This window comes from Musa acuminata, chromosome BXJ1-5 (assembly GCF_036884655.1).
Source record: "Musa acuminata AAA Group cultivar baxijiao chromosome BXJ1-5, Cavendish_Baxijiao_AAA, whole genome shotgun sequence".
Lineage (NCBI taxonomy): Eukaryota > Viridiplantae > Streptophyta > Magnoliopsida > Zingiberales > Musaceae > Musa > Musa acuminata.
Window position 1 is genome coordinate 6,997,864 of NC_088331.1, and position 26,622 is coordinate 7,024,485.

The 26,622-nt window shown below is 41.5% G+C and overlaps 6 protein-coding genes across 11 annotated transcripts; 4 read left to right on the forward strand and 2 right to left on the reverse strand.

The window, feature by feature from the left end:
- Window positions 1–53: 53 nt before the first annotated feature.
- Window positions 54–4,550, reverse strand: LOC135673434 (pentatricopeptide repeat-containing protein At5g40400-like). Its single transcript, XM_065182409.1, has 2 exons — window positions 1,455–4,550; window positions 54–380 (listed from the first exon to the last, which is right to left on the reverse strand). Exon 1 carries the CDS (start codon window positions 3,608–3,610, stop codon window positions 1,604–1,606), a length of 2,007 nt encoding a protein of 668 aa, XP_065038481.1. The 5' UTR covers window positions 3,611–4,550; the 3' UTR covers window positions 54–380; window positions 1,455–1,603.
- LOC135673436 (F-box only protein 6-like) lies at window positions 4,362–6,429 on the forward strand. The gene has a single exon (XM_065182413.1). The coding sequence runs from the start codon at window positions 4,800–4,802 to the stop codon at window positions 5,910–5,912; it is 1,113 nt and encodes a 370-aa protein (XP_065038485.1). The 5' UTR covers window positions 4,362–4,799; the 3' UTR covers window positions 5,913–6,429.
- A 254-nt stretch (window positions 6,430–6,683) lies between these two features.
- LOC135673438 (glucan endo-1,3-beta-glucosidase 1-like) lies at window positions 6,684–8,196 on the reverse strand. 6 transcript variants are annotated; one of them, XM_065182417.1, is made up of 5 exons: window positions 7,841–8,196; window positions 7,638–7,698; window positions 7,179–7,526; window positions 7,067–7,094; window positions 6,684–6,975 (listed from the first exon to the last, which is right to left on the reverse strand). In XM_065182417.1, the coding sequence occupies exons 1-5, from the start codon at window positions 8,027–8,029 to the stop codon at window positions 6,834–6,836; spliced, it is 768 nt and encodes a 255-aa protein (XP_065038489.1). In that variant the 5' UTR covers window positions 8,030–8,196; the 3' UTR covers window positions 6,684–6,833. The 6 variants fall into 6 exon arrangements, with proteins under 6 accessions (XP_065038489.1, XP_065038488.1, XP_065038487.1 ...); XM_065182416.1 differs by having other exon boundaries at window positions 7,179–7,559; XM_065182415.1 differs by having other exon boundaries at window positions 7,179–7,568.
- Window positions 8,197–9,255: 1,059 nt separating this feature from the next.
- On the forward strand, window positions 9,256–15,510 carry LOC135673441 (DEAD-box ATP-dependent RNA helicase 36-like). Its single transcript, XM_065182422.1, has 6 exons — window positions 9,256–9,955; window positions 10,784–11,106; window positions 11,739–11,942; window positions 12,039–12,120; window positions 13,141–13,239; window positions 15,040–15,510. The coding sequence occupies exons 1-6, from the start codon at window positions 9,362–9,364 to the stop codon at window positions 15,169–15,171; spliced, it is 1,434 nt and encodes a 477-aa protein (XP_065038494.1). The 5' UTR covers window positions 9,256–9,361; the 3' UTR covers window positions 15,172–15,510.
- Window positions 15,511–17,052: 1,542 nt separating this feature from the next.
- On the forward strand, window positions 17,053–20,016 carry LOC135673440 (endoglucanase 10-like). The gene is made up of 6 exons (XM_065182421.1): window positions 17,053–17,519; window positions 17,859–18,166; window positions 18,335–18,793; window positions 18,917–19,052; window positions 19,138–19,310; window positions 19,386–20,016. The coding sequence occupies exons 1-6, from the start codon at window positions 17,135–17,137 to the stop codon at window positions 19,782–19,784; spliced, it is 1,860 nt and encodes a 619-aa protein (XP_065038493.1). The 5' UTR covers window positions 17,053–17,134; the 3' UTR covers window positions 19,785–20,016.
- A 3,379-nt stretch (window positions 20,017–23,395) lies between these two features.
- On the forward strand, window positions 23,396–25,817 carry LOC135673442 (uncharacterized). The gene is made up of 2 exons (XM_065182423.1): window positions 23,396–23,948; window positions 25,403–25,817. Exons 1-2 carry the CDS (start codon window positions 23,493–23,495, stop codon window positions 25,571–25,573), a joined length of 627 nt encoding a protein of 208 aa, XP_065038495.1. The 5' UTR covers window positions 23,396–23,492; the 3' UTR covers window positions 25,574–25,817.
- Window positions 25,818–26,622: the final 805 nt, after the last annotated feature.

A 26,622-nucleotide genomic window follows, 5' to 3' on the forward strand; every position in this document is an offset into this window, starting at 1 on the left:
GCTGATTCTGCAAATACCCCATCACGTAAATTTGACCTGTATAGCTAAAAACATAAAAAAGAGCAACATCTTGTGTTGTAAAAAAGAAATCTGTAATACATGCTCCTGTACAATTGCTGTATAAAAAGCAACACGATAATGACTGCTTAATCTTATGACTTTTATACTGTATAATGACACATCCTATTTCATCATACTGCTTACAGTCATCCGTCGATTTGCCATGGACGAGGGGTTCCGAACCTTATCAATAATAAATTGAATTGCCAAGTGTTTTGCTCACTCCATCACTCTGAGCATTAGCGACATCTCCAAGTCCTTTACTACTTTCAAGATTCTCCACAGGCAGTGTTCTGGTCTGTGCCTTCATCATCAGCAATCTGTAATTCGAAACCAAAATTTGATCAGGACCAACTAAAGTCATGTTAGCTGAAGAATCAATCAACTCACACGGAAAATAGCTGATCTAAAAGAAGATGATAGTTGTAAAGCTGATGCAAATGATAAAATTGATGACTCAATCAGCTGCAAGAGTAACATGAACATGATGTAAGAGCCAAGGCACATGCAAATAAGAAAATAGAAAAAGTACATAATGTAGCCCAAATAGATATAAAGCAAAAAAAAGAAAAAAGGAGACAGAGGTTGCTAAAGCATTTTCGGCCTAAAAGCAGAAGGGGAAAGAAGACACATGAGTAGTCCAATGGCCGTTTTTATCCTACAAATTCCTAGGATATTTTAGAGGGAACTCAATTATCAGAGTGCTGATGCACATTACCATAATAGACGAAGCAATTGCATGTATAAGACAGAAGATTCTACTACTGATAAAAGGCTTGAGCATCTCATCCTTGACTCTTCAAGAAAGACTGTCAGATGCAAATCGCTAAACAGTCACATATATCTGCTTCCAAAAGCCACTTTCACAATCAGTATAACATTTTTATCAATAAACGATACTTTTACAAGTAAAGACTTGTTTGTGTATCACAATTTAACACTTAGAATAATCCAGGAAACCATACATTAAGGTGTACCCATATGGCCATTACCTTTCTAACAGAGAAAATGTGACATGTTTATCTTGGTGGAGAGTAATAAAACACTAGCAAATATTCCTTTCTATTACTAGGTTTTCCATCAACAAGTCTAGAGTGGCCATAAAATTGATTGTAGATGACAAGAAAATTAAAACAGAAGTCATGCAACTAGACTAACTCTTTTAGTGGCAGAACCTTACAAGGAAAGACATAGTAGCAAATATGTATGAAGCACTTTAGCAGAAACAGCAAATAACAAAGCAGAAAAATTATAGAGAATAATACTTCTACTAAAAAAATCTAACAGAAAATATAGATAGATAAGGCTGAAAAGTAGTTGATAAACAATACACAGTGAAGTAGACAAGAGAAGTTCATTAAAGAAGAGTAGATAAGTCAGTTTGCAGTAGACACCTGATTTAAAAGGATGAAGAAACATGCCAAGTTCTGATCTTATGATGGATGGAAATAGTCCATTCCACCCCCAAAACAGGTGCATCAGTCACTCATCTTCTCCACCAAAGCCGGCAGGTGAAATTCATGTGGACCTTTATATTTTTGCGTCAAGATGATATACTGCCATGATGGTTCCTACTTCTCGACAGTCCATGTATCAAACTTCTGCATGTTTCACCATTTGAAATGTATCCTAGCTTCTGCAACCTATCCAGCAGTTCGATTGTCTCAGACATCTCTCTCTCATAACAGTATAACCGGATCAGGGAATTGTAGCCATTGTTCTCATATATCTGAAACTTTTCAGCAAAGTACACCAGAAGTGATTCTGCTTTAGCAAGATCCCTTTTCTCACAGCAGCCACCAACCAAGGCAGCACATATGCCAGGGTCAGGCTGAATATCCCACTCGATCATTTCCTTCATCAAGCTCTCACTCTCAAAAGTTTTGCCAGATCTGCATAGGCATTTGATGAGAATTCGATATGTAACAATGTCCGGTCTGATGCCCTTGCCAACCATTTCATTCTTTAAAGCAAGAGCCTCTGACTCCAAAGATTCACACTTACAAAATGAGTCCATAAGTGAATTATAGATCTCTAGGTCAGGCTCATATCCATCAACCTGCATTCGCTTCAACAGACTCCTTGCCGCACTCGGCCTGCCTTCCATGCACAGTGCATTGATGAGGCACTTGTAGACAACAACAGAGATAATGATCCCTATTTTGTGAAGCAATGCAATCAGGTTCAAACAAGGAAGCAGCTTCCCACCCTTTATATGTGCTTCAACAATCGTGCTGCAAGCAAAGTCATCTGGCATCAAGCCACCTGATATCATCTCTTGCACCAGTAATTTCGATTCCTTCAGTTTGCCTTCCCTGCAGTATCCATTTAATAGAACGTTGTACGAACGGCTATCTGGGCAGACGCCTCTGCGAAGCATTGTGTCGAACAGCTGTCGTGCCTGGATGACCTTACCATCTCTACAAAGGCCATTCATCAGAATCGTGTACGAAATCAGATCGGGTTCAACACCCCTGTAACGCATGATCCTGTAAAGGTGGAATGCGTCTTCCAACATGCCCCTCCGGCAGTACGCGTCCATAAGGGTATTGTAAGTGATGGCATCTGGATCGAACCCTTCCGATTCCATCTTCTCCAAGAAGTCCTCAGCCCTGATGCGCTCTTTGCTGCTGCCACGGCACAGGGCGTGTATCAGTATGTTGAAAGTGTACGAGTTCAAGGGGATACCGATCCTCCGCATCTCGCCGTACAAGTCCCAGCACAGATCAAGGCTTCTGGACTTGGCAAGAGAGTTGAGGAGGCAATTAAAGGCTTCAGCATCAGGGGCGAGGCCCAACTCGATCGCCCTCCTGAAGGTTTCGAGGGCGTCCGAGGTCCTTCCTAGTTTGGTATACACATTGACCAGCATACCGAAGACGGCAGGGTGGCCATTGCAGCAGGCGGCGGAGGCAGCGAGGAGGGCCTGGAAGGCGTCATCAACGCGGTTGTAGGTGCGGACGAAGTCCGAGAGGATGCAGAGGGCCTGAGAGGAATGGGCAGAGGAGGCGAGAATGTGGGCGAGGAGCGCAAAGTTGTGGGGTGAAGGGAGGACGTGGGATTGGGTCCATCGGAAGAAACGGAGGGAGGCGACGGGGAGGGATTGGCAGCGGAGTAGGATGCGGGAGACCTCCTGCGGGCGTAGGAAAGGAAGGAGATGGGCTTCCAGTAATTCTCTTCCTCCTCCGCCCAGTTCATCGTCATATAGTTGCTGCTGCTGCTGCTGCTGCTTGAGTCGGGAGGTAATGAGGTCGACGGTGGCATTGAAGGGATTGAGGGAGAGAGGGAGGAGAGAAGAGAGTGGGTTGGTGGAGTCGTTGGTGGTTGGGGAGAATACTTCTGCAGACGATAGAGCTGCTGCCGGTGGGTGTGCTGCTGCTGTAGGAGGCGGCGGCGGAGACGATGATGGGGCTCTTCCAGTGCTCAGGTGCACCCTAAACACGAGGGCAAACAAAGTAGCCCTCGCACAGGAAAACTGAATCAAATTGGTTCCACCAACAACACGATGTCGGCCAACTGTCCGACTGACTAAGCATATCTGGAAGAGATTCATCGAGAAGAATAGGTCCGATGAGCGGAGGCAAGGAGGCGGAGCCGCTGCGACGAGTCCGGCGGCGGGAGGGAGGGTTGGGATGTTTTGGGATTCGGCATTAGAATACGATGATTTCGTCGTCAGTGAATGACCAAATTAGCCTCCTGCATATATGTATGTATGACTTGGCGACCGCTGAGTCAGCCAGCCGATCCTTCTTCCCTCTCCGTATTACACACAGAATCAGCAGCACTAAGTGACTCTTCCCTATTATATCTTTTATTGACATGTCGATCTCCTAAATAACCTTCACCGGAAACGAATGGAGCAGCGATCCCTATGGCCTTTCAGCTCCTTTAAGGGACCAATCTCGAATCAAGAAAAGATCGTTGCACCTTTCCTTCTCTCAATGAGAGAAATCAAATCTATGCGACTTTTGGACGTGTTCAAATATGATCCAACGGTTCGCATTCGTACTAGATCTCTGGACCCACGTCACGATCCTCACACAAAATACGAAACACTTCACCTACATCACAAGCGTCACTCGCAATTCTACCTGCCTGTTGGTTGGACGTTGCGACGAGCCCCACGTTTTCTTCATCAAAACAATTGAGGGAAATGGTGCGGGTACGGAGGCTATGATTGCTGGAAAAATAAAAAGGGGACGAAGTCCTCCGCAGCAGCAGCAATCGATACGATAAAAAAGACGAGCCTCCACATGGGCAACCCAGTGGCAGGGACTGTGGATCTGCTATCTTGGTCAAGGCATCAAACAGGAAAAGGCTCATTTATATTGGTCGGGATTGCAGCACAAAGTGGCACTGGTCTTTTCGTCTGCAACCTGCGAGTCCAACAAACGAGAGGCAGTCCTTGTCGAGACAGGGAATCCTGATCCTAAGCATAAGATGCTTCCACATCTATGATGTCTCTCCGTCCCATATTTTAATCCGTACGAAATGATGGCTAATTATAGATAATCCGCCTCATTCATTATCAACAGCAGCACCACCACCACTATCATCACCTTCAATTATGACGCTGTCTCAAAATGTCATGTCATGGGTGTTTCAGCGCTCCCTCCTGTCAGCCTATCGCCTCCCTCTGCTCCTCGCATCAGTCTCAACCAGGGATATCGCTCTTGCTACCGTAATTCCAAAATAAGCAGAGCGAAGAGCGGCAATTCGACAAACAGCAACAGGTGGCGGCCATGTGGGAGCACCTTTCCTTGGATCTCCTCGCCCACGTCTTCTCCTTCCTCCCCCCGGACGCTGTAGCCCGCGCCATGGCGGCCTGCAAGCACTGGTTCGACTGCGCCCGCTCTCGCTTACCGCCGTCCCGCCAACCCCCCTGGCTCGTGGCCTTGCCCGCGCGCGCCGCCCGCGGTAGACCCTCCTGCTACGCCCACGATCCCGCCCTCAACCGCTGGCACGTGCTCCCCCTCGACCTCTTCCCTTGCCCGCTCCGCCTCGTGGCCCCCGTGGGTAGTTCTCTCCTCTGCAAGCTCGCGGCCTCCTCTGACCTCCGCCTCGTTCTTCTGAACCCTTTTACCCGCCAGTTCCGGAACCTCCCGGATTTGACGATGCCGCGTCGCAATCCGGCCGTCGGGATCGTCGTCCGCGGGGTGGACGCCACGTCCGACTCTTCTTCCTCATTCAGCGTGATAGTCGCCGGCGGCGCGTCGGGGTCCTGCTACGAGCCCACGGTGGAGATGTACGACACGGGGCCCGGCGGGTGGTCCCTGGTCGGGCCGATGCCAGTCGAATTCGCGGTGCGGCTGACGGTGTGGACGCCCAACGAGAGCGTGCACGCGCTCGACGGGGCCATGTACTGGATGACCTCCGCTCGGGCGTACAGCGTGATGGGGTTCGACCTGGGGCGGAGGGCGTGGCGGGAGGTGAAGGCGCCCATGGCGGATCGGCTGGAGTGGGCGGCTTTGGTACGGCGCCCCAGCGGGAAGCTGGGTTTGGTAGGCGGCGACGGCGACGGGCAGGGGGCCGTGTGGGAACTGATTGAGGAGGACAAGTGGGTAGCGGTGGGAAGGGTGCCGGCTGAGCTGGGGAGGAGGTTCTGGGGAAGGAGCAAGTCAGCGGCCACCAGGTGCGTCGGGGGCGAGGAGGCGGTGTACTTGTTCAGGGACCTGGGCTCCGAGATGTTGGTGTGGAGGGAGTCGTCATCATCACAAATCAAGAAAAACAAGGAAGGGGAAGAGACATGGGAGTGGCGTTTGGTACAAGGGCGCTGTTGCATGCCCAACATCCCCATCAAGGCAGCGCTGCTTCATCCCACCCTATCACGCTCCAGCTTCCCGGCTTCGTTGTAGTTGAAGGCCGGGCAGTTCTTCCGGTCAATGCATCATTAGCACTTACATAGTCTCAGTTGGCGCTCGGCGGCTGGCGGGCGCTCCTCAGAAACGGCAGCAGCACTATGCAACTCCGGTGTCTCGGAAGGAGTCACCTTTCGAAGAAAGACCCCCTCTCCCAGTTGGCCAATGCTGCAGGCCCCATTATTCCACCACCATCTCCGGTGCGAAGTAGTCGGGTCGCGGCTCCGCAGGGGGTTTGACGCCCTTATTTACGCCACTGTTGCGTGGCGGACTTACCGCCCGAGGAGACTGGACATCGTCGAGGAACCACGGCGTTTAGTTTCGTACATATACGCATAATTATCTGGAGGAAGGTGGACTCTGAGTTCATGTGACAGAGAGACCAGCGAGTGGATCCAGCTCAGAGCTGTGTACACTTCTGCAGTCATCACATGTCGATTGGAATACATTTTGTCAGCATTATCGCATTGGAGTTTTCATCTATGAAAGTGATAAAGAGTTGCTCGATCTGCAATTTTTTTGTTCGCTCGTAGATGCTAAAATTTCTATTCTTTGTGATGAGTTCATTGATTCTGTGTGCTCTAAATCCTTACAAATGTTATCCTAAGGTTCCTACTTCCTGAAATTTCTGGAGAAACTTAATGCCTCTATTAACCTCTGAGAACATATCTTCTATAAAGCAAGTAGTATGGTTCAGTTTAACACCTATAGCTATGCCATTAGAATGCTTGAAGTATACAAGTGAATGAAAGAGAAGACAACCATCAATGGAGTTAACCATGGTCATTCGAGGTCAACACAAAGGTGTCCAAACTACAAGAGCATCAGTGCACTTTTTCGCCTAACATCATTCTCTTTTCTCCCCTGTTTAATCCTGTCTAGTGACACGAATCATGTCCCAAGTCTCACTACATTTTATCAGAGCACGAAGTGCAGTATTATGAGAAGCAGATAGGTTGCTCTGAAAACTTGTAATGGCATGGCACCATCAGTGCCAGCGGGGACGAAGGGTGGCTGCCCTGTAGCTGAATCGTTGCGGCCTGCGCTTGTGTTTCCTGGGCTGTCCTTCCAAGCACATGAAATTAGTATACGACCATAACAAGCTGTTCATCTCATGCTTTAAAGTACATGAATCTGTAGCAGCCAATTACCTTCCAGTGAAGATGCAGGAACCATGGCCTGGAATGACGAGACAACACACGAGATTTTCCATGAGTGAAGAAGGCAGACAACAAGAGAGAAGGACGGGATGGGAGAACTTACTAGGGTCAGTGGCTGTGATCATGGCTGTACTGCGGAAGTCACAGGTTCCACCGATGGCTCTCATTTTATGGTAGTAGTCATTGTAGGCGTAGGAAGCCAAGGCCACCAAGTTGTCGTCTCGATAACAAGGCTGACCAGGCTGTATAGCGCTGCAGTTTGCTGAACCAGGTCCACACGCCCAATCCAATCCACTTCTCAAAGCACTTGGGCTGGCGCTGGAGTTTGCCACACAAAACACCAGATTCGATGAACTCAGAGACCTTCTGGTCCCCGAAAAAGACAGTCTTTTCTCAGCGACAAGCCTGGGTTGGAGATTCCTATCGATCTGCTCCTTTCCATATGCACAAGCTGCAGTAGTGCGACATCGGATGATGTCTACCTCTGAATCCACTTCTCATATAACAATATTGCTTCAGAGACGGAGGAAGATAGGGCGGTATAGAGTTAAAGAAGCAGTACCTGATGCATTTGAGAGAACGAATAGTAGTAACACCACACATCTTTTCCATCTGTTAGACATCTTCTCGGTTGATGCAAGATGCAAAAAGATTCACAGAGAAGAGAAGAAAAGGAAGCTGCAAATCAGAAACTATCAGAGAGCATTTAACCTTCTTTACGCATTAGCAGATGATATAGGTAAAATCATAGCCAAAAGAAGGCACCTGAATGGATATCCGGAGAGCACTTGGACGAAAGACCAACAGAAGCTTCAAAAGGAGAGAGAAGGTGAGACAAAACGAGGCTTCGGAGCTCACGAGGAAGCACTTACAGTTCTCAGGCCTATGTGGAAAGGAGGCTGTTTGCAGTGTCTGAGACCGAGGAGAACTAAGTGGAAGAAAACGCATCTGCATCGTTAAGCTCACAGTTCGAACGTTTGGCTATAGAGAAATGCTTTCTACAATTTACACCCGAATAAGAAGCCCGAGAAAGAACCCGACTGATCTTAATTCTCAACCCTCATCTCCACCTTTGCTACATTTTTGTGCTCGTCAGAGTGTGGGTTTGATTTCTGGGTGCCTCAAGCATTTGCTCCAATATGTTAAGAAATGACATAAATGATGATCCATAAATAGTAGTAATGTCTATTTGCTGCAATTCTTTATTAGTCTACTTGTTGAGATATAAATGATACTTTGATACTTGGAGAACATTAGTAATTATATATTTATGCCCTTTCGTTTCAATGTGAGTCCATTGCTCAACGCTTTTCTTTCGAGCAATTAATTAATTCAAGGCTTTCCCATCGCAATAAAACGTAATTAATAAATAATATAATACTTCTAAAGAACTATGTAACCATCCTAATATTATGTTTTCACATATACAAATACTTTAATTATAGAGTTAAATAGACGTCAATATCATATTGTATAATTCTATAATGTATGTTATTACAATTTGAAATGATCCTCAATTATATATATTCCTTGAAAAAGCTCCAACAAAAAAATTTATTTTTCCATAAATGATTATTTTTCCCTTTGTCTCTTGCCCTTCGTCTTTCTCCTTTGGCATCACTCTACGTTGTCTTTTCTTTCCTATTCCCTATCGAACTTCTCCCATAATGGACCATCGTTATGACCTTTACGACCCTTTATCTTTGTTGAGAGTGAGAACTTATTATATAAAGACATAATGACAAGAGTGGGACCTTCATATCTACCAGACCTACCCAACAATAAATGTGCAATGACTCTTGTTGGACCCAACACACGATAAGAGTGAGTCACACTCTTTAGTCACTTATGGTCGATGACAATGGATAACTATGCCTTTGCTCACGATGAATGCTATCGCTTCTGCACCATTTTTTTTCTTATGTTAGGATGAAGCAAATAGGGATATGTTTAGTAGGACGAATTAGAGCGATTGATAATGATGATGATGATACATGGACAAAAATATCTTTTCGACAATAACGTTTTCAAAATTATTTTCAAAGTTATGGCACTCTTTAATAATTTATTAAAGATATATATATTTGTATTATTCCTATATATATATATATATATAAGAGTAATTAATGGAGGCGATTGCACCATCGGATTGCATGCCCAGGGGCGTCACAGATCTCGAAGCATCCGCCATCTATCCCGACCCAATTAAAAGACCAAGAGGAGGCGACCGGTTCGAAACAAGTCTTATCGATCGGCGGCTGTGACCTGACTCAATCCGTCCCTGCCATGGCGGACGAGTCATCGGAGCCCCAACCCTTCCGCCTCTTCTCCTCCTCTGCCCGGAAGCCCAAACCCCCGCCACCAACCCTCCGTCCCCATCGCTCGGATCCCACCTGCAGCAACATCGATCGCGGCGACGCCGAGGCCGACGGCAATGACTCCTTCGCTGATCTCGGACTCTCCCAATGGGCCATCGACACCTGCCGCGAGCTCCGCATGGAGCGCCCCACCCCCGTGCAGAGCCGCTGCATCCCTCGGATCCTTGCAGGCGACGATGTGCTCGGCATCGCCCAGACTGGCAGCGGCAAGACCGCAGCCTTTGCACTCCCCATCCTCCACCGCCTCGCCGAGGACCCCTACGGCGTCTTCGCCCTCGTAGTCACACCCACCCGGGAGCTTGCCTGCCAACTCGCCGAGCAGTTCCGGGCGTTGGGTTCGTCGCTCAACGTCCGGTGCACGCTCATCGTGGGGGGCATGAACATGCTCGGTCAGGCACGGGCGCTCGCACAGCGGCCACATGTTGTAGTTGCGACCCCAGGGCGGATCAAGACCCTTCTCGAGGAAGACCCTGATATACCTGCAGTTTTTTCAAAGACCAAGGTGGGAACATTTACTAGTCTTGAAAAATCATGCAATGTTTTGCCACTTATGAATTCTTCTTCTTGGCGATTCATAGAATAGCTTACCCTCGGAAAAATGAAGGAAATCACAGATTAGCTGACGTTGTACTCTGTCTTGTTCATTGAATTGGTGTGGGTTTATGATGGTTCTATGCAATTTATTGGATTTGGGATTTAATTTGTTGGGTTGTGTACCATTGTATCATATTGCATTGATTTAACCTGTAGAAATAATGCTTGAGTGTCCTTAATCTGTAATTGTGAGGAACTTGGTTCAATAAGCAGACCTATTTACGATGAGGGTAGGCTTTTTAGCTATACCTAGCATTAGTAGCTCTAACCTAAAAGTGATTTTAGTTGCACTAGTCGAAATTATCTGAAGCCTGGTAGTAGGATAAGCTGCAACTTGAGGTACTTTGTTCAGCCTATCACTACGTCCAAATCAGATTGTGAATCAAGGTACTGTATGGGGACATACTTTCGGTGAACAATCCATATGGAAGTTTAGAAATGATCAAGATGTTTCTTGTTTGTTCATGTTCTGAGACATCTTAGGCGATCAACCACAGATAAAATATATGTTTGCTCCTTTTTTTTTGTGAGAAAATGTGAGGGAATGTATGATTGAAAATTGATCTGCCGTTGCACTGAACAATGTTATCCATCTTTGTTTTGTTCAGCCTGTAAATGCTTTTGTATCACTCCTTGTTATCTGCTTTCTTAACATTGTATCTTGAAGTTTTATTTGCTTATGGACTCAATATATCATTGATAAATATGCTAACTATATGTTTCTTTATTTCTTCAGTTTCTAGTTCTCGATGAGGCAGACAGGGTTTTGGATGTCGGCTTCGAGGAGGAACTGCGAGTAATATTTAAATGTTTGCCCAAGAGCCGTCAAACTCTTTTGTTTTCTGCTACGATGACAGATGAGTTGCGCGCCTTGCTTGAGATTTCCCAAAACAGGTCTTACTTTTATGAGGCATATGAGGGGTTTAAGACAGTTGATTCTTTGGAACAAAAATTCATCTTTATCCCAAAGAATGTGAAGGATCTTTATCTGTTTCACATTTTGTCAAATCTGGAGGAAAAAAATATCCGTTCAGTGATAGTATTTGTTTCCACTTGCAGGTATGGTTGGTAGCTGGACATTTCAGTCACATGACATTTTAGATTTTCTAGGTAGTTTATCTAAAATTTTGGTTGACCCGCATAGATTGCTAATTGTATTTTTTTTTGTGTGGCAAGTGTTCAAACCTCAGTTTTATCAGGGCCTTGTATTAAATAAGTAGCAATTGCACTCGACTTAGCACATGGATTCTTTCTGTGTAATTTCAACATTTTTTAAACTGTGAATACAAGCATGTGTGTTCTTAGTGATAATATGTTAGTATTTATGCAAAAAACATCGTACATGATCTGATAAAGACTTCTTTTTTTTTCCAATATTGACCATTATATTCATAGCCTGTTTTAGTAGTAGCGTTTACTTGTCCACTACATAAACTACAAAGGAATATTAAAGAAAATCTGTTTATAGAATCTGACGAATTAACATTTTTTTGTAATTTCTATTGGAAGTTCTTCTGAATCTAAGTTAATCTATCTAGTGGACACCTTTATGCAAGATACTGTTTTTCCTGTATGGTTTGAAGCTCTTGGTGTGTTTTAGAAGACACATTTAGTACAAAATTTATGAATTTGATATTCAGTATTGTTCTGTTAGCTAGTGAGACTATTGATATTTGGTTCAATACATGCAGAAATTGTCACCTTCTGAGTTTGCTCTTAGAAGAACTTGATCAGGCTGCGGTAGCTCTGCATTCTCACAAGTCTCAGTCTTTAAGACTTTCTGCATTGAACCGGTTCAAATCTGGTCAAGTTTCTATTTTAGTTGCCACTGATGTCGCTAGCCGTGGTTTGGATATTCCAACAGTTGATCTTGTTATCAACTATGACGTTCCCAGGTAGATTACGAGCAAACTTTTAGAATTGTTTTCTTGTATTCTTTCGGTACAGCAGATTGATGATGTATGCTTGTTATAACCTTTTCAATCATTAAGGTATGCGCGGGACTATGTTCACCGTGTCGGACGAACTGCAAGAGCTGGCAGAGGGGGACTATCTATAAGTTTTGTCACACAGGTTTAGTGCAACTGACATTTAACCAGCAGTAACTATGAGCTGTATTAAGGGTTGGCAATATAAAATCATGAGACATTAAACCAAACATATATGTCTTTCATAATTTTTTTTATGGTTTAGTGCCTACCATATGACTAAAATTAATACCTTTTGAGGACCTCTCGTCCATGCTTTGAGTGATCACGAAGAGATGATTTTTAACGGCATGATCTAGTATTTTGCCTCAATTTAAGTTGTAAACTAATCAATATATATTGGCAATCATTTGTCTGTTCAAAGATTAGTGGACTATGTAAGTGGTAGCTATCTTGACTTCAAAATTGAGTTATAATCATTGTACCCTATAGCCTGTACAATCTAGCATGCATGCACTCTTAGTACCTACAATACCCAGATCCTAATTGTCATCCAAGATATGCATACTGAATCATCAGACCTATGGCTACTGTGACTGGGAAAGTAAGAAATCATTGTAGTTGTTAGTAATGGCTAATACACAGGACAACTAATTTAGAAACAAACTGTGAAAGGATAACAGAATCAATAAAAATGAGAGAGCAAGAACCGAAGAAGCTCAATAAGAGAGATGTATATCCACATTTTTTTCAACAAACTAATTTCCATAACTACAACATAGGTTTCTGGACCAGATATATACTTAAACACCTGTTTTCTTCTTGATAATATGATTCTAGAGACTTGTTCTTAATCGAAGTCAATATTTTGTTGGTTACTATGATAGCTACACTCTTCTGTTAAGACTCTTAAACTGCTAACCATAAAAGTCCCTGAAGAAGAGCAAACTCAAGTTGGTCATCTATCCTGACGTAACCAAGATGCATTAGTCACTGTCATATATAGACCGTTTGGAAATTGGTTGAGACCCAACTGACCCGCATCCTATGTCATCAACTGTATTTTTGAATAGTGCCCGATTGTCCCATAGCTCATATTGTGAATATATTATATTTTTGTTCTTTTTAATCTTATATAGAGTCATATATTGATGACTGTGTGCAGAATGATGTGGATCTTATTCATGAGATAGAGGCTATTATTGGAAAACAGTTAACAGAGTATGAATGTGAAGAGAAGACAGTTCTTGAAGATATTACTAAGGTATGATTCTTAATTTGTGTGTTAGTTTAACATTAGCTACCTGCTGAGTTTAACAGAATAATGTCATGCATTTGTCATTTGGTTCCATATCTTTGGTATCTTTGCCAAGGTATAAGTTATTGTTCTACCTTGATTGCTACGTAGCATAGACTCTCAGGTTGTTTTTCAGCTGAAAATTAGACTAGGATGGGTATGACATGTATTACTATTGGTTGTTCATGGATCTTGCTATTTTGGAACCTTGGATAGCCTAATAGAATGGACAAAAAAAGAAAAGAATGCTTTAGAAGCTTGCAGGCTTCATAAACATGCCTTGGCCTATGTGTATTGTTGAACTGTGATATACTGTGGTAAGTAATTTCAAGTGTTTTGTATATTATTGAGACTGCATAACTTGACCAGAGCTAATTAACTGCTTTTACTGGTTCAAGAATTCAATTTAACCTTTCTATAATTAGCTCCATGCAGACATTGTTTTGGTGTATTTTTCTTGGTCTACTGTACTTCATACGTATGTAGAATTTGATTTAATATTTTTGACTGTAGTTTTTTGGGTGGCGATTGGGACTTGGAAATCTACTGAATTATAAGTTTCGGACCAGCACAGGAAAAATATGCACCTTCATACATTTTGGGTGATCCTTAATTTCCCAACTAGAGCCAACCTGATTTAAGCTGCAATGGTTTTACTTAGAATTTTACCCAAGCTGGGTCCACATTTGAGCAAATTCACACCATGCCACTCAGATGTTAGGCTTTTTCAATCTTTGCTATCAGAACTCTAGAATATCAGCAGCTGACCAGAGCTCAGTTCTATCTGGGAAGGAAATCTAATTTTGTGCTGCTACATTTTCACTGAGTGAATTAGGACTTCGTTGGCTTTTATGATGGAGCTATACGTTTCATGTTGTTAAATCTTGGTTCCTTATATAGTCCATCCTTTTCTTCCCATTTTAAAAAGAATTAGAAACTGTAGTTCCATGCCTAATTGTACACCTTTTGATGTTACATTTTGAGGTATATGATTGTTACACTTGGGCCTCAACAGATCTGGTTTCTTTGGTTCTGACTAGTAAAAGCATTTGTACCTTTCCTGGCAGGCTCCGTTTGCAGTTTCTCTTATGGGCACCATATTAGCTGGCATTTGCCGATATGTGCATTCAACTAAGAGAGGACTCAAATTCTGAATAAATTTAGAAGACATGCAATTGGTGGGCAAATGAGTATTGCAATGTGGACAACTTGTCTTGACTTGGTTAAATTGTTCTGTTGTTCCTTTTTAGTTTTGGTAGTAATGAGAACTGAGAGAAGTAGAGAATATAGTTAGCCAAGGTGTTAGATCACTTAAAAGTTGCTCTGGTCAAACCACCGAGGAATCCAGAGTACACTCACATGCCTTTTCTCCTCTCTAATTATTCTCAATGACTTTACCGTTCATGTTATTTCTGTTCCAAAACCCAGTTGCTGCCCCTCTCTCTTACAATCAACTGGCTCCCACTTGTTTATCATTACATGTAGAGCTGGTAATGGGTGGCAGATCGGCATCTATCAACAGCTAGTCGCAGACGCTGATTTCATGATGTTATGTTTTCTCCATCTTATCTGTGTGTTTTTATGTGCACACAAGCAAATTTGTACATGTATATATTTTGCGTGTCTAAAAATAAGCCATTTGACAAACTAACCTTCATCTACTTAGTTGTCTCCAAGTATCATTTTGATGTTTGAATTTCTTGTATGATATGTAAATTATTTAACTCAAGCTGATTCGTGCTAAGTTGAATTTGTTACCAATTGCAGGTGTACAAGGCTAGACGAGTGGCAATTATGAAGATGATAGATGATGGGTTTGAAGAGAAAGCACAAGCCAGAAAAAAGCAGAAGCTTAAGACATTAACAGAAAAAGGGTTGCTAAAAAAGCGGAAACGATAGTCGGATGAAGTTTTAAGATTTTTTTTCTCGGGTGTTTTCTCGGGTGAGGTAGTTACAAGAAAATCAAGAAAGTGGCTAATGAAACGTGGAGTCAATTTAGCAACTGGAAACCTCGTTCATCCCAAGTCTGATGGCTTTGGAAGAAGCTTGGAGCATGGTGGAGGAAGCGAAGCGAAAGCACTGTGTCCCACAATTGCAAATTTTTGCTCAATTTGGCTTATGCTGCAAAATGCAAGCAAAAATATTTTGTTTAACTAGTCGAATGCTCTAATAGTAATTTATTTACTGCTGAGCATAAATCTCAATCAAAACAATTCATCTTCACATTTTCCAACTCAATCTTCATTACCATGTTATTCTGTAAGTTAGTAGCTGCAGCAGACGAACAGTATAGTATTCAGTCATTATAACTCATTGTGTATTCCCAGATTATTCTGTAGCCTATTGCAGAGTGTTGGCGCTTGTGAACTCCGTCTACATGACCAGGAGAATTGAGGTAGTCATCACCATACCTTATGAAATTTTATGGTCAATACCGATTATTTCTTCCTTTCCACTTTGTTTTTGTTTTGGTTTAGGTGTCCACTGCTCTGCGATCAAGGCTTTTCCTCATAAATTTCGGCTGAATACTATTCAAGTCTACATAGGCACAAGATCTGCAACCCAAGAAGTGGGGTTTTCTACATACCCACAACGATGCCAAACAGTGTGGACCACCCGAGGCTCCATCAAGATGAAGCACTCAGAGACACAATGACAAGCCAAAATCAATTATCTCATGAACCATTACTTTCTATTTCTTCCTTGTTTGAATTCCAGCATAATAGTCAAATAGAAGTATGTTTACAAAAAGGGTAAGTCAAGACATCATGATAAGATTATACCGTTCGCATTCCACCTGAGTGATCGGAGTTGAGAACCATATGATCCTTCTCGACTGGATTAAAAGGAAGCTCTATGCAATGAATCAGGTCTCTTATTACCTTTTTCCTTTTGTCTCGTTAATGATCATCGCAAGTTAGCGGAGTCATTGATTAATGATTTCTGTTGTAAGCCTCGCCATTGATGCTGTCACCTGCTTCTGCTGCTTCTTTCTTGCAGGTAGTACTAATCGGTGGAAGAGAGGAGGTCGGTGGTGGTGCACTCAATCTGTTCTTTTCTCTCCAGAGAAGCCATCGTGGAGGCATCCACGCGACGCGCTATGATACGGGAGGAGACCCATTGGATTCCACCGACAGCAGTCGGCCGACACCGGTCGACCGACACAGCTCCCCTATTCCCTCGTATTTTATTTTGCCTCCATCCATTACATTATCATGCCAATAATTGAGCTCCCCAAGATTTACAGAAGATCCTGTAAATTTGATATCTCTCTCTCTCTCTCTCTCTCGCTCTCTCTCTCTCTCTCTCTCTCTCTCTCGTCAACAAAAAGTAGATCCGGAAATGTCACTATGCTGCTACATCCAGTATGCCCCTCTCTTCAGTACATGCAATCCATCAGCGGTTGGTCAACCACATAGTGTGGAACAAGAAAGCATATCTACGCTTTCGACATTGGGTTATTTCTTGCTGCTCTCTTTCTTTTTGTTTGTTCATTTGGGTATCTCACGTTTGGTTGAAGCAATGCTCGAGTGAGCGAGCAGCTGCAGTCACAGCTGCAGGCGGAGCAGAGTGAAAACTCCCTCCGACCTCTTCTTCACCTTCAAATTTTGATCTACTCCCCCTACCGACATGTTGGTGAGGGGTGTGGTGAGCTCTCAAAGTTGAAGAAAGCAACCTTCCAACCACCGCTAAGCGCCACGTAACTATCCTTTCTCCTCCATATGCTCCCTCTCTTTCCCCTCCCCAGTTACTTCTCCTCCTCCTAGTCATATAAGAACGGAGACAACGAGAGAGAGAGAGAGAGAGAGAGAGAGAGAGAGAGAGAGAGAGAGAATTCTGTTGTTGATCAAGGAAGAGGAAGATGTTCGGGAGGGATCCATGGGGCGGTCCGCTGGAGATATCGAATGCGGACTCGGCGACGGACGACGACCGGAGCCGGAACCTGCAGGAGTACGACCGGGCGGCGCTGTCGCGGCAGCTGGACGAGACGCAGCAGAGCTGGCTCCTGGCGGCACCCGGCGACCCGTCCGGCAAGAAGAAGAAGCGCTACGTCGACCTCGGGTGCATCGTCGTCAGCCGCAAGCTCTTTCTCTGGACCCTGGGCTCGGTGCTCGGCGTCGGCCTCCTCATTGGCCTCATCATGCTCATCGTCAAGACGGTGCCACACCGCCACCGCCCGCCGCCGCCTCCCGACGAGTACACCCTGGCGCTCCACAAGGCCCTCATGTTCTTCAACGCCCAGCGCTGTAAGTAGCAGCAACTGTCTCTCCCGTATAATAATAACGTAGTCAGGTAATGGCTGTCTTGCTCATGAACATGACACTTAGAACACGTATTATGTCCGCTTCGATTTCGGTCTGCCGAACTCCTCATCCCAATTCCTCCCATCGATCCTACTGTCGAACTCGTTACTTGTGACGAGTCTGTTCTTCTTCGATGCTTCCAGTTGTTGTGTTGGTGAACAGGAAACGAAGCACCAGATCTGATACGAGCAGACCATCAGTAGTCGCAATGAAATTTCTGACAAACAAGCAGATCTTTGCATTCTGCTTCGCCTTCTGATCTGGTGTCTCTGATTTCCTCAGCTGGGCCTCTGCCCAAGCATAACAACGTGAGCTGGAGGGGGAACTCCGGCATGAAGGATGGCCTCACGGACGACGCGATCCGAAGGAGTCTGGTGGGAGGATACTACGACGCCGGGGACGCCATCAAGTTCAACTTCCCCATGTCCTTCGCCATGACGATGCTCAGCTGGAGCGTGATCGAGTACAGCGACAAATACGAGGCCGCCGGAGAGCTGGATCACGTTAAAGGAATCATCAAGTGGGGCACCGACTACCTCCTCAAGACCTTTAATTCCTCTGCCGACATCATCGACCGCATCGTCGCTCAGGTATGCCTCCCATCTTCTTATCTCAGTGTCCGTGACTGCAGAAGTAGGCATCAGGATCTGAATTCCTTCCCAGTCGGCTTTTGATCTCTCCGCAGAATAAAAATCTGATAACTTTCCTACAGTTTTCCTCTGTTTTAGATTGGCTTTGGAATGACATCTAACTCGCAGGTTGGTCAAGGGGACACGTCGAAGGGACCAAATCCTAATGACCATTACTGCTGGGTGAGACCCGAAGACATCGATTACCCTCGGCCGGTGTATGAATGCCACAGTTGCTCTGATCTGGCCGGAGAAATGGCAGCCGCCTTGGCCGCAGCTTCGATCGTGTTCAAGGACAGCAAGACCTACTCCGAGAAGCTTGTGCACGGTGCGAGGACCCTGTTCAAGTACGGAAGGGAGCAAAGAGGGAGATACAGCCCAGGCGGCTCCGATCCCTCACTCTTCTACAACTCCACCAGCTACTGGGATGAGTTCGTGTGGGGTGGAGCATGGTTGTATTTTGCTACCGGCAATTCCTCCTACCTTCAACTTGCTACTGCTCCGGGATTAGCCAAGCATGCAGGTGCCTTCTGGGGTGGCCCAGATTACGGAGTTTTCAGCTGGGACAACAAGCTGACCGGTGCTCAGGTATGTTAGCGTACACAATTCATGCTACTTGCTGCATCTCTCCTGCTACGAGCTACAGAGATCGATGTGATCATCGTCGATTAAGCATCTGATATCGACTTTGTTTTTGTGGTAATTCTTCAGGTTCTTCTCAGCAGGTTGAGACTGTTCTTGAGTCCAGGCTATCCATACGAAGAAATACTGAGGACATTCCACAACCAGACGGGCAATATCATGTGCTCATACCTGCCTTACTTCACCTCATTCAATCGAACCAAAGGTTCGATTGCATCCTTCACTCCTCTTATTATTTATTCCTATGACTTCAGAGTTGAGGCTGAGAAGCTAAAATACCATGCACACAGGTGGTCTGATTCAGCTTAATCATGGAAGACCTCAACCCCTCCAATACGCTGTCAATGCGGCTTTCCTTTCCTCGCTGTTCAGCGATTACCTCGAAGCTGCAGATACCCCAGGATGGTATTGTGGGCCTAATTTCTACTCCACAGATACCCTACGCGGTTTTGCCAAGACTCAGGTATGCAGGCTTTGATTTATTTCTCTGTTTTCATGGCTGTGTGTTTACGCTACAACTCTTTCTCGACGTTGGCAGATCGATTACATTCTGGGAAACAATCCTCGGAAGATGAGCTACATCGTTGGATACGGCAAACGTTACCCTAAGCATGTTCATCACCGAGGCGCATCGATTCCTAAGAACGGGGCGAGGTATGGCTGCAAGGGAGGATACAAGTGGAGAGACAGCACGAGGCCCAATCCGAACACCATTGTTGGGGCTATGGTAGCTGGTCCCGACAGGCACGATGGATTCCGAGATGTTCGAGTGAATTATAATTACACGGAGCCGACGCTGGCAGGGAATGCTGGCCTCGTCGCAGCTCTGATTTCCTTGTCTGGAGTGAAGACCGGCGTCGATAAGAACACCATCTTTTCTGCCGTCCCTCCAATGTTTCCTACTCCTCCGCCACCCCCTGCATCTTGGAAACCATAGTGCAGACCATAGCGTTAATGACAGAGCGAAGAATGAACGCCAGGAGGGGAGATAGATACGAGCAGGTACAGCGTCTACTACCTTATGCCATCACAGGGTTGTTTGTGTATAATTCGTAGAACTGAGATGAGCCTTTCGTCGAACACCAAAGCTCCATTTTCTTTCTTTTGAGTGCTTTACTTGTATTTTTATTTCAGAGGAGGAATGTGATGTTGCATATGAGTTTGTGGAAGGTTCATGCTCTTTCCTGCTGACGACTGAAGTCAAATGATCTGCCCGTAACTTGTATCGATAACCGAGAGCTTCGAACTGTGTTAAGCTAATCGATTCTTGTCTGCAAAGTAATTGTCACAATGATCCACCCCAAGACAAAAGCATCGCACGCACGTGCGCACACAACAGTCCAACATTTCTGAGATTTATTATGGAAGCGGTAAATTGTTCCCATTTTGAACAAAGCCAGCATAAACTACGGAAGAAGAAATATATATCGTGGACTTTCGCTATGCATAATTTATTAAATTAATTAACTGAATTTATAAGTATTATATAAATTTATAAAAATGTATTCATATTAAAATATTATTTATGTCGCAAGAAAGGTACGTGAAAAAGATTATAAGATTATAAGATTCGGTTGGAAATAGAAAAGTATAAATTGACTTTTGTATGCCTCCAATCAAATATTATAAAAATTATTTTGATGCTTCAATTTATATTTCTAATAATATGTAGAGAATCATTTTAACTTGAAAACAAAAAAGGTATAAAAGGATTCCAATTATAAGAAATTATCTTAAAGTAAAAAATGATAATAGTGGATACAAATTATCTAAAATTCTAGAAATTTAATTTTTTTTATCTAGAATTTTTAGGATATTATTTTCCTTTGATAATGGTAAACTCAATATATTTATGATTCAATTGATTGTGAAATTTCATATAATATTTTATATAAAATTAATATGAATATTGAGTTTACAACTATCCAGTAATCAAATATTGGAATGAAATATAGTTTTATGAATTCCTTGAAATTATATACGTTTATATCTATGGGTCATTTTATGTTTTCTATTTTAGTGGAGAGAGACATTTTATCACCTTTATATATAATAGTTGAGATATGACTATATATATATAATTCATGAAAGGTCTTAGACTATTAATACTTTAGGTGTACATAAATAAATTTGAGATATAATTAAATAAAAAAATATATTAAAATAAAAAAACATATGATATTAGTGATAAATTTTATAGTAGATATGATGAACTCAATCATAATTTTAATTTTTTATTAGATTTCTGGAAAAACAAGATATTCAATATGTCTTGGTAGGTTTGTCACAACAGAGAGTGCTAAAAAATAAAATTATATTTTTATGGATATGGTTAAGAGCATAAGTAATTGTTTGTACCTAAATCAATTTAAGATAAAGCTCTATGAGTGACTATATATAACTTAAATAAGATTCCTAGTAAGTTAATTTGAGATATAGATTAGTATAAAATCTAATTTGAGGTATTTTAGGATTGTCCTAAAAAAAATAAGAGTTATAAATTCACTTATAAATAAATTAGATTCGGGGTTATTTTTAGATACTTTATTACATATCTAGAAAAATTTAAAGGGATACATATTTTAGTGTCTTAATCATAGTATAATAATAGTTGAATACGGTAAAGTAAGATTCTTATAAAATAATAAATTAGTGATAGTGAAATCATAAAATTTAATCATGATATTGAGGAGATACAGATGAATAATCATTTATCATTTTATATTTAAGAAGTTGTTTCTTAAATAACTAAATGACTTGATGAAGATAAATAATAAAATAATATTAATGAACTCCATTATAATGTTGATACAACTGTTAACTTATAAAACAATCATAATCATTTAAAAAAAATCTAAAAAGGGAAAAGAGACATAATTTTTTTTAATTATGTGCTATATCTATAAGAACTCGATTATGATATAAGAATCAAAATAATATCTTATTATTTTCATAATTTTAAAAAATAATATGATATAATAAAAAAATAGTTAAAATCAATGAACTAAAATAATATATGACAACTCATCGAATTATCTAATAATTATAAAATACTCTATTATATATGAGTCTTTAAGACTAAACATAACACAAAGGACAATATCGAATGATATAAAATCAAATTTATGATTAAAAATTTACTTATAAAATAATATTAATCACAACAATATATTTTCTCTAATTTATCTAGTAAATTCGTTAAGAATCATCATGACACTAATCACTCATTATTATTTTAAGTTACATCATATCGATATGAAAATAATATTTATAAATAAAAATTTATATAATAAAATTCAAATGGTTCACAACAAAAAGAAAAAATATATAAAAATTGACATATAAATTTAAAAAAACTATTTATAACTATAAACAAGCTTCTAAATAATGATATATAAAGTTTTATAATATCATCATTCAGATTTAAGAAAAATACTATTGATCAGTATTTATATCTAAATATCAATATAAGTAAACTTATTATATTGGTCTTGTATGTAGATTATATTTTACATAGAGATCTTAATTTACTATTTGAAATAAAAAAAATTCATCAATAATTTTAAAATAATTAATATGATTAAGATAATTTATTTTATTGATATAGAGATATTTAAGGATACATCTCAATAATTATTAAGACTATCTCAGAAAAAATTTATTAATCAAATCTTAAAGAGATTTAGTATGTAGTGTTGTTTAACAAATGACAAATATATAAGATTCGATCGCTAGTGTTTTACCAAAATTGACTTTAAAAAGAATCAACTAAAAGAACAAATAAAAGAAAATATTTCTTATGCATGTGTGTTGAAGTGTATATTAAATCAAATATTAATTTTGTAGTTGGAATACTAAGTAAATATTAGAGTTATATAGGAATAAAATATTAAAAAATATAAAAAAAATAATAAGATATCTATAAGGGACGAAAGATTATATGCTCATATATGAAAAATCGAATCAATTTAAAATAATAATATTTTTATATGTTGATTTTATAAATTATCTCGATAATAAAAAATTCTATTTTATAATTTATATTCATATCAATTGAGGGAGCAATTTATAAGAATAATATAATATAAATTATATATGGATAGTACAAGTTGATTTTGTGACATATTTTAAGGTAAATAATTAAACTTTATGATTGTAAAATTTTATATCAGAATTTACTATATCGGACTTAATTATTAAATCGTTAAAAATATTTTATGAGATATCATAATAATTTATTTTTAAAGAATAATAAGTTCAATAACAGTTCTAATCATAACGAGATAAAATACTTCACAGTAACAATATAAAAATAACCAGTGTTAACTAAGAATCTGAGTTTTACTGTAGATTGTTGATATATTTACTTAAGTCTTATAGTCTAAAAATATTTTTATGATCAGATTTATGAGTAATCTATAAAAAATATAATACGTAAATCAACATTATAATTAATATTTTTATTTATGTAATTAAAGTTATTTTTTTTTCTTATCCTATTCATATTTATGTAATTGAATTCACGAGTCAGGTGGCATTAGAAATCCGAATACGATAATATTTACATCCGAAGAGCGATGGGTTTTTGGCAGTGGCAGCATCGCCGACAGAGTAAAAAGGAAGACGAGGCGACGACGCAGGCGGAATGACGGCAGGCAGTTCGAAGCCGGCCCCTCTCTTGTGTTGGCAGTGGAAGTGGCCGTGGGATCCCCAAACCCATTCCCCCGATCCTAACCCTTGCGGCAACCTCGACGCCCCTTGGCTCTTCAAGTCTCTGCAAACCCTAGCCTCCCTCGCCCAGAACCTCATCCTCCTACACCCACCGGCTGCTGACTCTTCGTCGCTCGGCGCCTCTGCATCCCCCACCCGTCGTGAAGACCCAGTCGGCTCCCTCTCCAGGGAGGAGCAGGGGGAGGCCGAGCATCGCGCCCTGGCCCTCGCGCTGGCGAGCGGGAAAGAGGCGACGGTCCTTGAGTTCTACTCCCCCAAGTGCCGGCTCTGCAACTCGCTGCTCGATCTCGTGCTCCGGCTCGAAGCGAGGAACTCCGATTGGGTCAGCTTCGTACTCGCCGACGCTGAAAACGAGATGTGGCTCCCCGAGGTTATAGCTGCTCTTCTTTCTCCTCTTTCGTAATGAAAGCATTTCTCTTTGCATCGGATATATTTGCTAGCTATTTAAGTCGTATTGTGTACATACTATACACTCGTTTTCGTCGAACCTCTGCCGGATGGAGTTTGGACCGGAGAACCCCTTTAGGACACTGTGTCATTAGTTTCCACAGATTGGGATCGTTTCTTGTGTTGTTACCAGTCAAGTAAGTTTATTGCCCAAAGTTTATTTGTAGAAATTCTTTAATGACACATTGAGATGCGAATGATTTCTCGTGACATATCCTTCTTGACCTGCATTCTTCTGTGCAAATAGTCCAATGTTTTGCATTCAGCCCTATCTGTTGATTCAGACACAAGTCATTAGCTTTTAGGGAAAGAAGCACTAATGGACACTAAAGTTTTACAAGGAAATGTTGGTTACTAATCATTCATGTAACTGAGGAGCCCCAGGATCAATTCATTTCCGAACAACCTCTTCGGTTATTGTCTTGTAAACCAAATGCTTCAGTGAACTCTGGATTGCGTTGAGAATTTGTTGGATTTCATCCTTGTGGTAGGTCGATGTTGCCAATTATATGTTTAAGTTTGTATTCTAGTTTATTCACCTTAAGTTTTGTCATGGTAGGTTGATTTGGTTCATTGACATTGGATTTTGCTTTTTAGAGATTTGAGAGTTTCACAGGATTATGCTGGCAAAGACATGACCAGCATAGAAGACCATACCTTTCCCAATAATAGAGAGATTATTGATTCCATTGCCGGTGTCTGATACACTGTGTCTTCTCCTCCTGCTTACAATTTCCATTGACCTAATATTTCCATTCTTTTGCATTCTTCCTACTTCGAAGCATTTATGGTGCCACACTGAAGATTCTTACTGATTGTACTCCAGGAAAGTAAACAGGAAAAACTGATTTATATGTAAGCAAATCATGACTCTTTTCGGTCTACTAGAATCATTTCTGGATTAACTAAATTACTGTTGTTAAATGGTGCCAATGCTAGTTGTCATCCCTAGCTGTTTGCTGTTGTGAAAAAGCATGATGAAGCTTCTGACAATTAAGCTCAAATACTCTGGTACATGCTTCTTATGACTAATGCTTTGGCCATCTGACAATGCTTATATGTACAATCTGTATCGGACATCATGAAATTTATCTGCTTCTCCATCTTGAGGTTACGTTTGGGAGGATTGATTGTATTTATCTTATTCATAAAGCCACCTTATTTGACAATTTTGATGATACCTATGTTGTAAATTGTTTCTGTTTTCTGATAATGTTTCTCTTTTTCTTCATCTTGATTTGCAATTTATGTTATATCTGATTTACATTTTAAGAAATATGAGTAGGGCATGTAAACACTGCCATTAATAAGGTAAATCATATCAAGGTAGTGATGCTAAATTTGGTTGCTCTGACTAAAATATTTCTACTTGTGCAGCTTCTCCATTATGACATTAAATATGTCCCTTGCTTTGTGCTTCTGGATAAGCATGGAAGAGCTTTAGCCAAAACAGGAGTTCCTACCAGCCGACTGCATGTCATTGCAGGCCTTTCTCATCTCTTAAAGCTGAAGCAGCCACAGAAAAACGATGAAAAGAAATTTCCTTGATGATTACTACGACTATCTCTGAATTGGCTATGCCTGACTATTTCTGTCGATAGAATTGGCTCTGCCACTAGCAGTCCTGCTTTGGATGTGGTTTTCATCTGAGGTGATGATCATTTAGATAAAAGTAATGTTACAATCGTGGATATTGGTCGACTTTTGAGTAAAATCTTAGTTATTATTTGGAAGGCAAAGATATGAACTTTTAAATTTCTGAGATAATGCGATATTAGAAAACCTTCATGTACATCTTTTTTTTTTTTTTTAATCTCCTACTATCCCTGCACAATTTTTGAATATGATGTACTATATTGTCTCTACCCATTGTGATTGTAGTATATTGTCTCTACCCATTTTGATATCGCTGTAGGAAGAATTCGTAAACGCAAATAACAGCAGTTACCTTTTTCTTTTGTGTTCTAGTACGGTGTAACCCCGTTGTTGCAAGTGACTAACAGGATATTAAGAGCTACAATTCTCTCTCCCAATCTGTGAACCGCTTGTCGATCGTGCGAAGCCTCCATCTGCAGCACCGCTCCCTTCTCCTCCTGCGGCCCATTGATCATTGTCAATGCTTCGTCTGCTGCAACTGCCGAAGCAACTCTTTCTTCCTCCAATTCCTTGTACAGAGTATTGGCAGCATTTGTCTCCAACAGTCAGCATGTTTCGGGATTGGGCTTCTTAATTGCTGCAGACGACGTAGGAGGGATCGAAGGAACTCAGTTACATGGAAGAATGATGATCATGATCGAATGTTCATGTCAAGCTCCGCGTGTTGTGATGAAAGACAGGAGGAAGGAGAACAGTGAGACCAGGTTTCGATTGCCTAAAGTACCGCCATCGGAGAGGCCGAAGGAATGCGCTGTGCGCGCAGGAAAATAAAATGTTCGCGTCTTCTGGGAGACCGAGTCAGCTCGACCGCAGACTACTCCCTCGATTCAACAGCCTACTATTCTCTAGAAGAGGCTTCTGATGGCAAATCCGTTCGTCAATTTCTGCAAATCTGTCGGCCACTACGTATCGAACGACTTCAAGCACCAATTCGACTGATC

What these genes read in the sequence shown, in the direction of transcription:
- LOC135673434 (XM_065182409.1), bottom strand. Translation starts at nt 3,610, where the DNA reads ATGAATCTCTTCCAGATATGCTTAGTCAGTCGGACAGTTGGCCGACAT.
- LOC135673436 (XM_065182413.1), top strand. Translation starts at nt 4,800, where the DNA reads ATGTGGGAGCACCTTTCCTTGGATCTCCTCGCCCACGTCTTCTCCTTC.
- LOC135673438 (XM_065182415.1), bottom strand. Translation starts at nt 8,029, where the DNA reads ATGCAGATGCGTTTTCTTCCACTTAGTTCTCCTCGGTCTCAGACACTG. An exon ending in CGTTCTCTCAAATGCATCAG is followed by an intron (nt 7,569 to 7,637) that starts GTACTGCTTCTT and finishes TTATATGAGAAG; the next exon opens with TGGATTCAGAGGTAGACATC. An exon ending in TCCTGCATCTTCACTGGAAG is followed by an intron (nt 6,976 to 7,066) that starts GTAATTGGCTGC and finishes TTGGAAGGACAG; the next exon opens with CCCAGGAAACACAAGCGCAG.
- LOC135673441 (XM_065182422.1), top strand. Translation starts at nt 9,362, where the DNA reads ATGGCGGACGAGTCATCGGAGCCCCAACCCTTCCGCCTCTTCTCCTCC. An exon ending in GTATTTGTTTCCACTTGCAG is followed by an intron (nt 11,107 to 11,738) that starts GTATGGTTGGTA and finishes CAATACATGCAG; the next exon opens with AAATTGTCACCTTCTGAGTT. An exon ending in TTCTTGAAGATATTACTAAG is followed by an intron (nt 13,240 to 15,039) that starts GTATGATTCTTA and finishes TACCAATTGCAG; the next exon opens with GTGTACAAGGCTAGACGAGT.
- LOC135673440 (XM_065182421.1), top strand. Translation starts at nt 17,135, where the DNA reads ATGTTCGGGAGGGATCCATGGGGCGGTCCGCTGGAGATATCGAATGCG. An exon ending in ACAAGCTGACCGGTGCTCAG is followed by an intron (nt 18,794 to 18,916) that starts GTATGTTAGCGT and finishes GTAATTCTTCAG; the next exon opens with GTTCTTCTCAGCAGGTTGAG. An exon ending in GCGGTTTTGCCAAGACTCAG is followed by an intron (nt 19,311 to 19,385) that starts GTATGCAGGCTT and finishes CGACGTTGGCAG; the next exon opens with ATCGATTACATTCTGGGAAA.
- LOC135673442 (XM_065182423.1), top strand. Translation starts at nt 23,493, where the DNA reads ATGACGGCAGGCAGTTCGAAGCCGGCCCCTCTCTTGTGTTGGCAGTGG. An exon ending in ACGAGATGTGGCTCCCCGAG is followed by an intron (nt 23,949 to 25,402) that starts GTTATAGCTGCT and finishes CTACTTGTGCAG; the next exon opens with CTTCTCCATTATGACATTAA.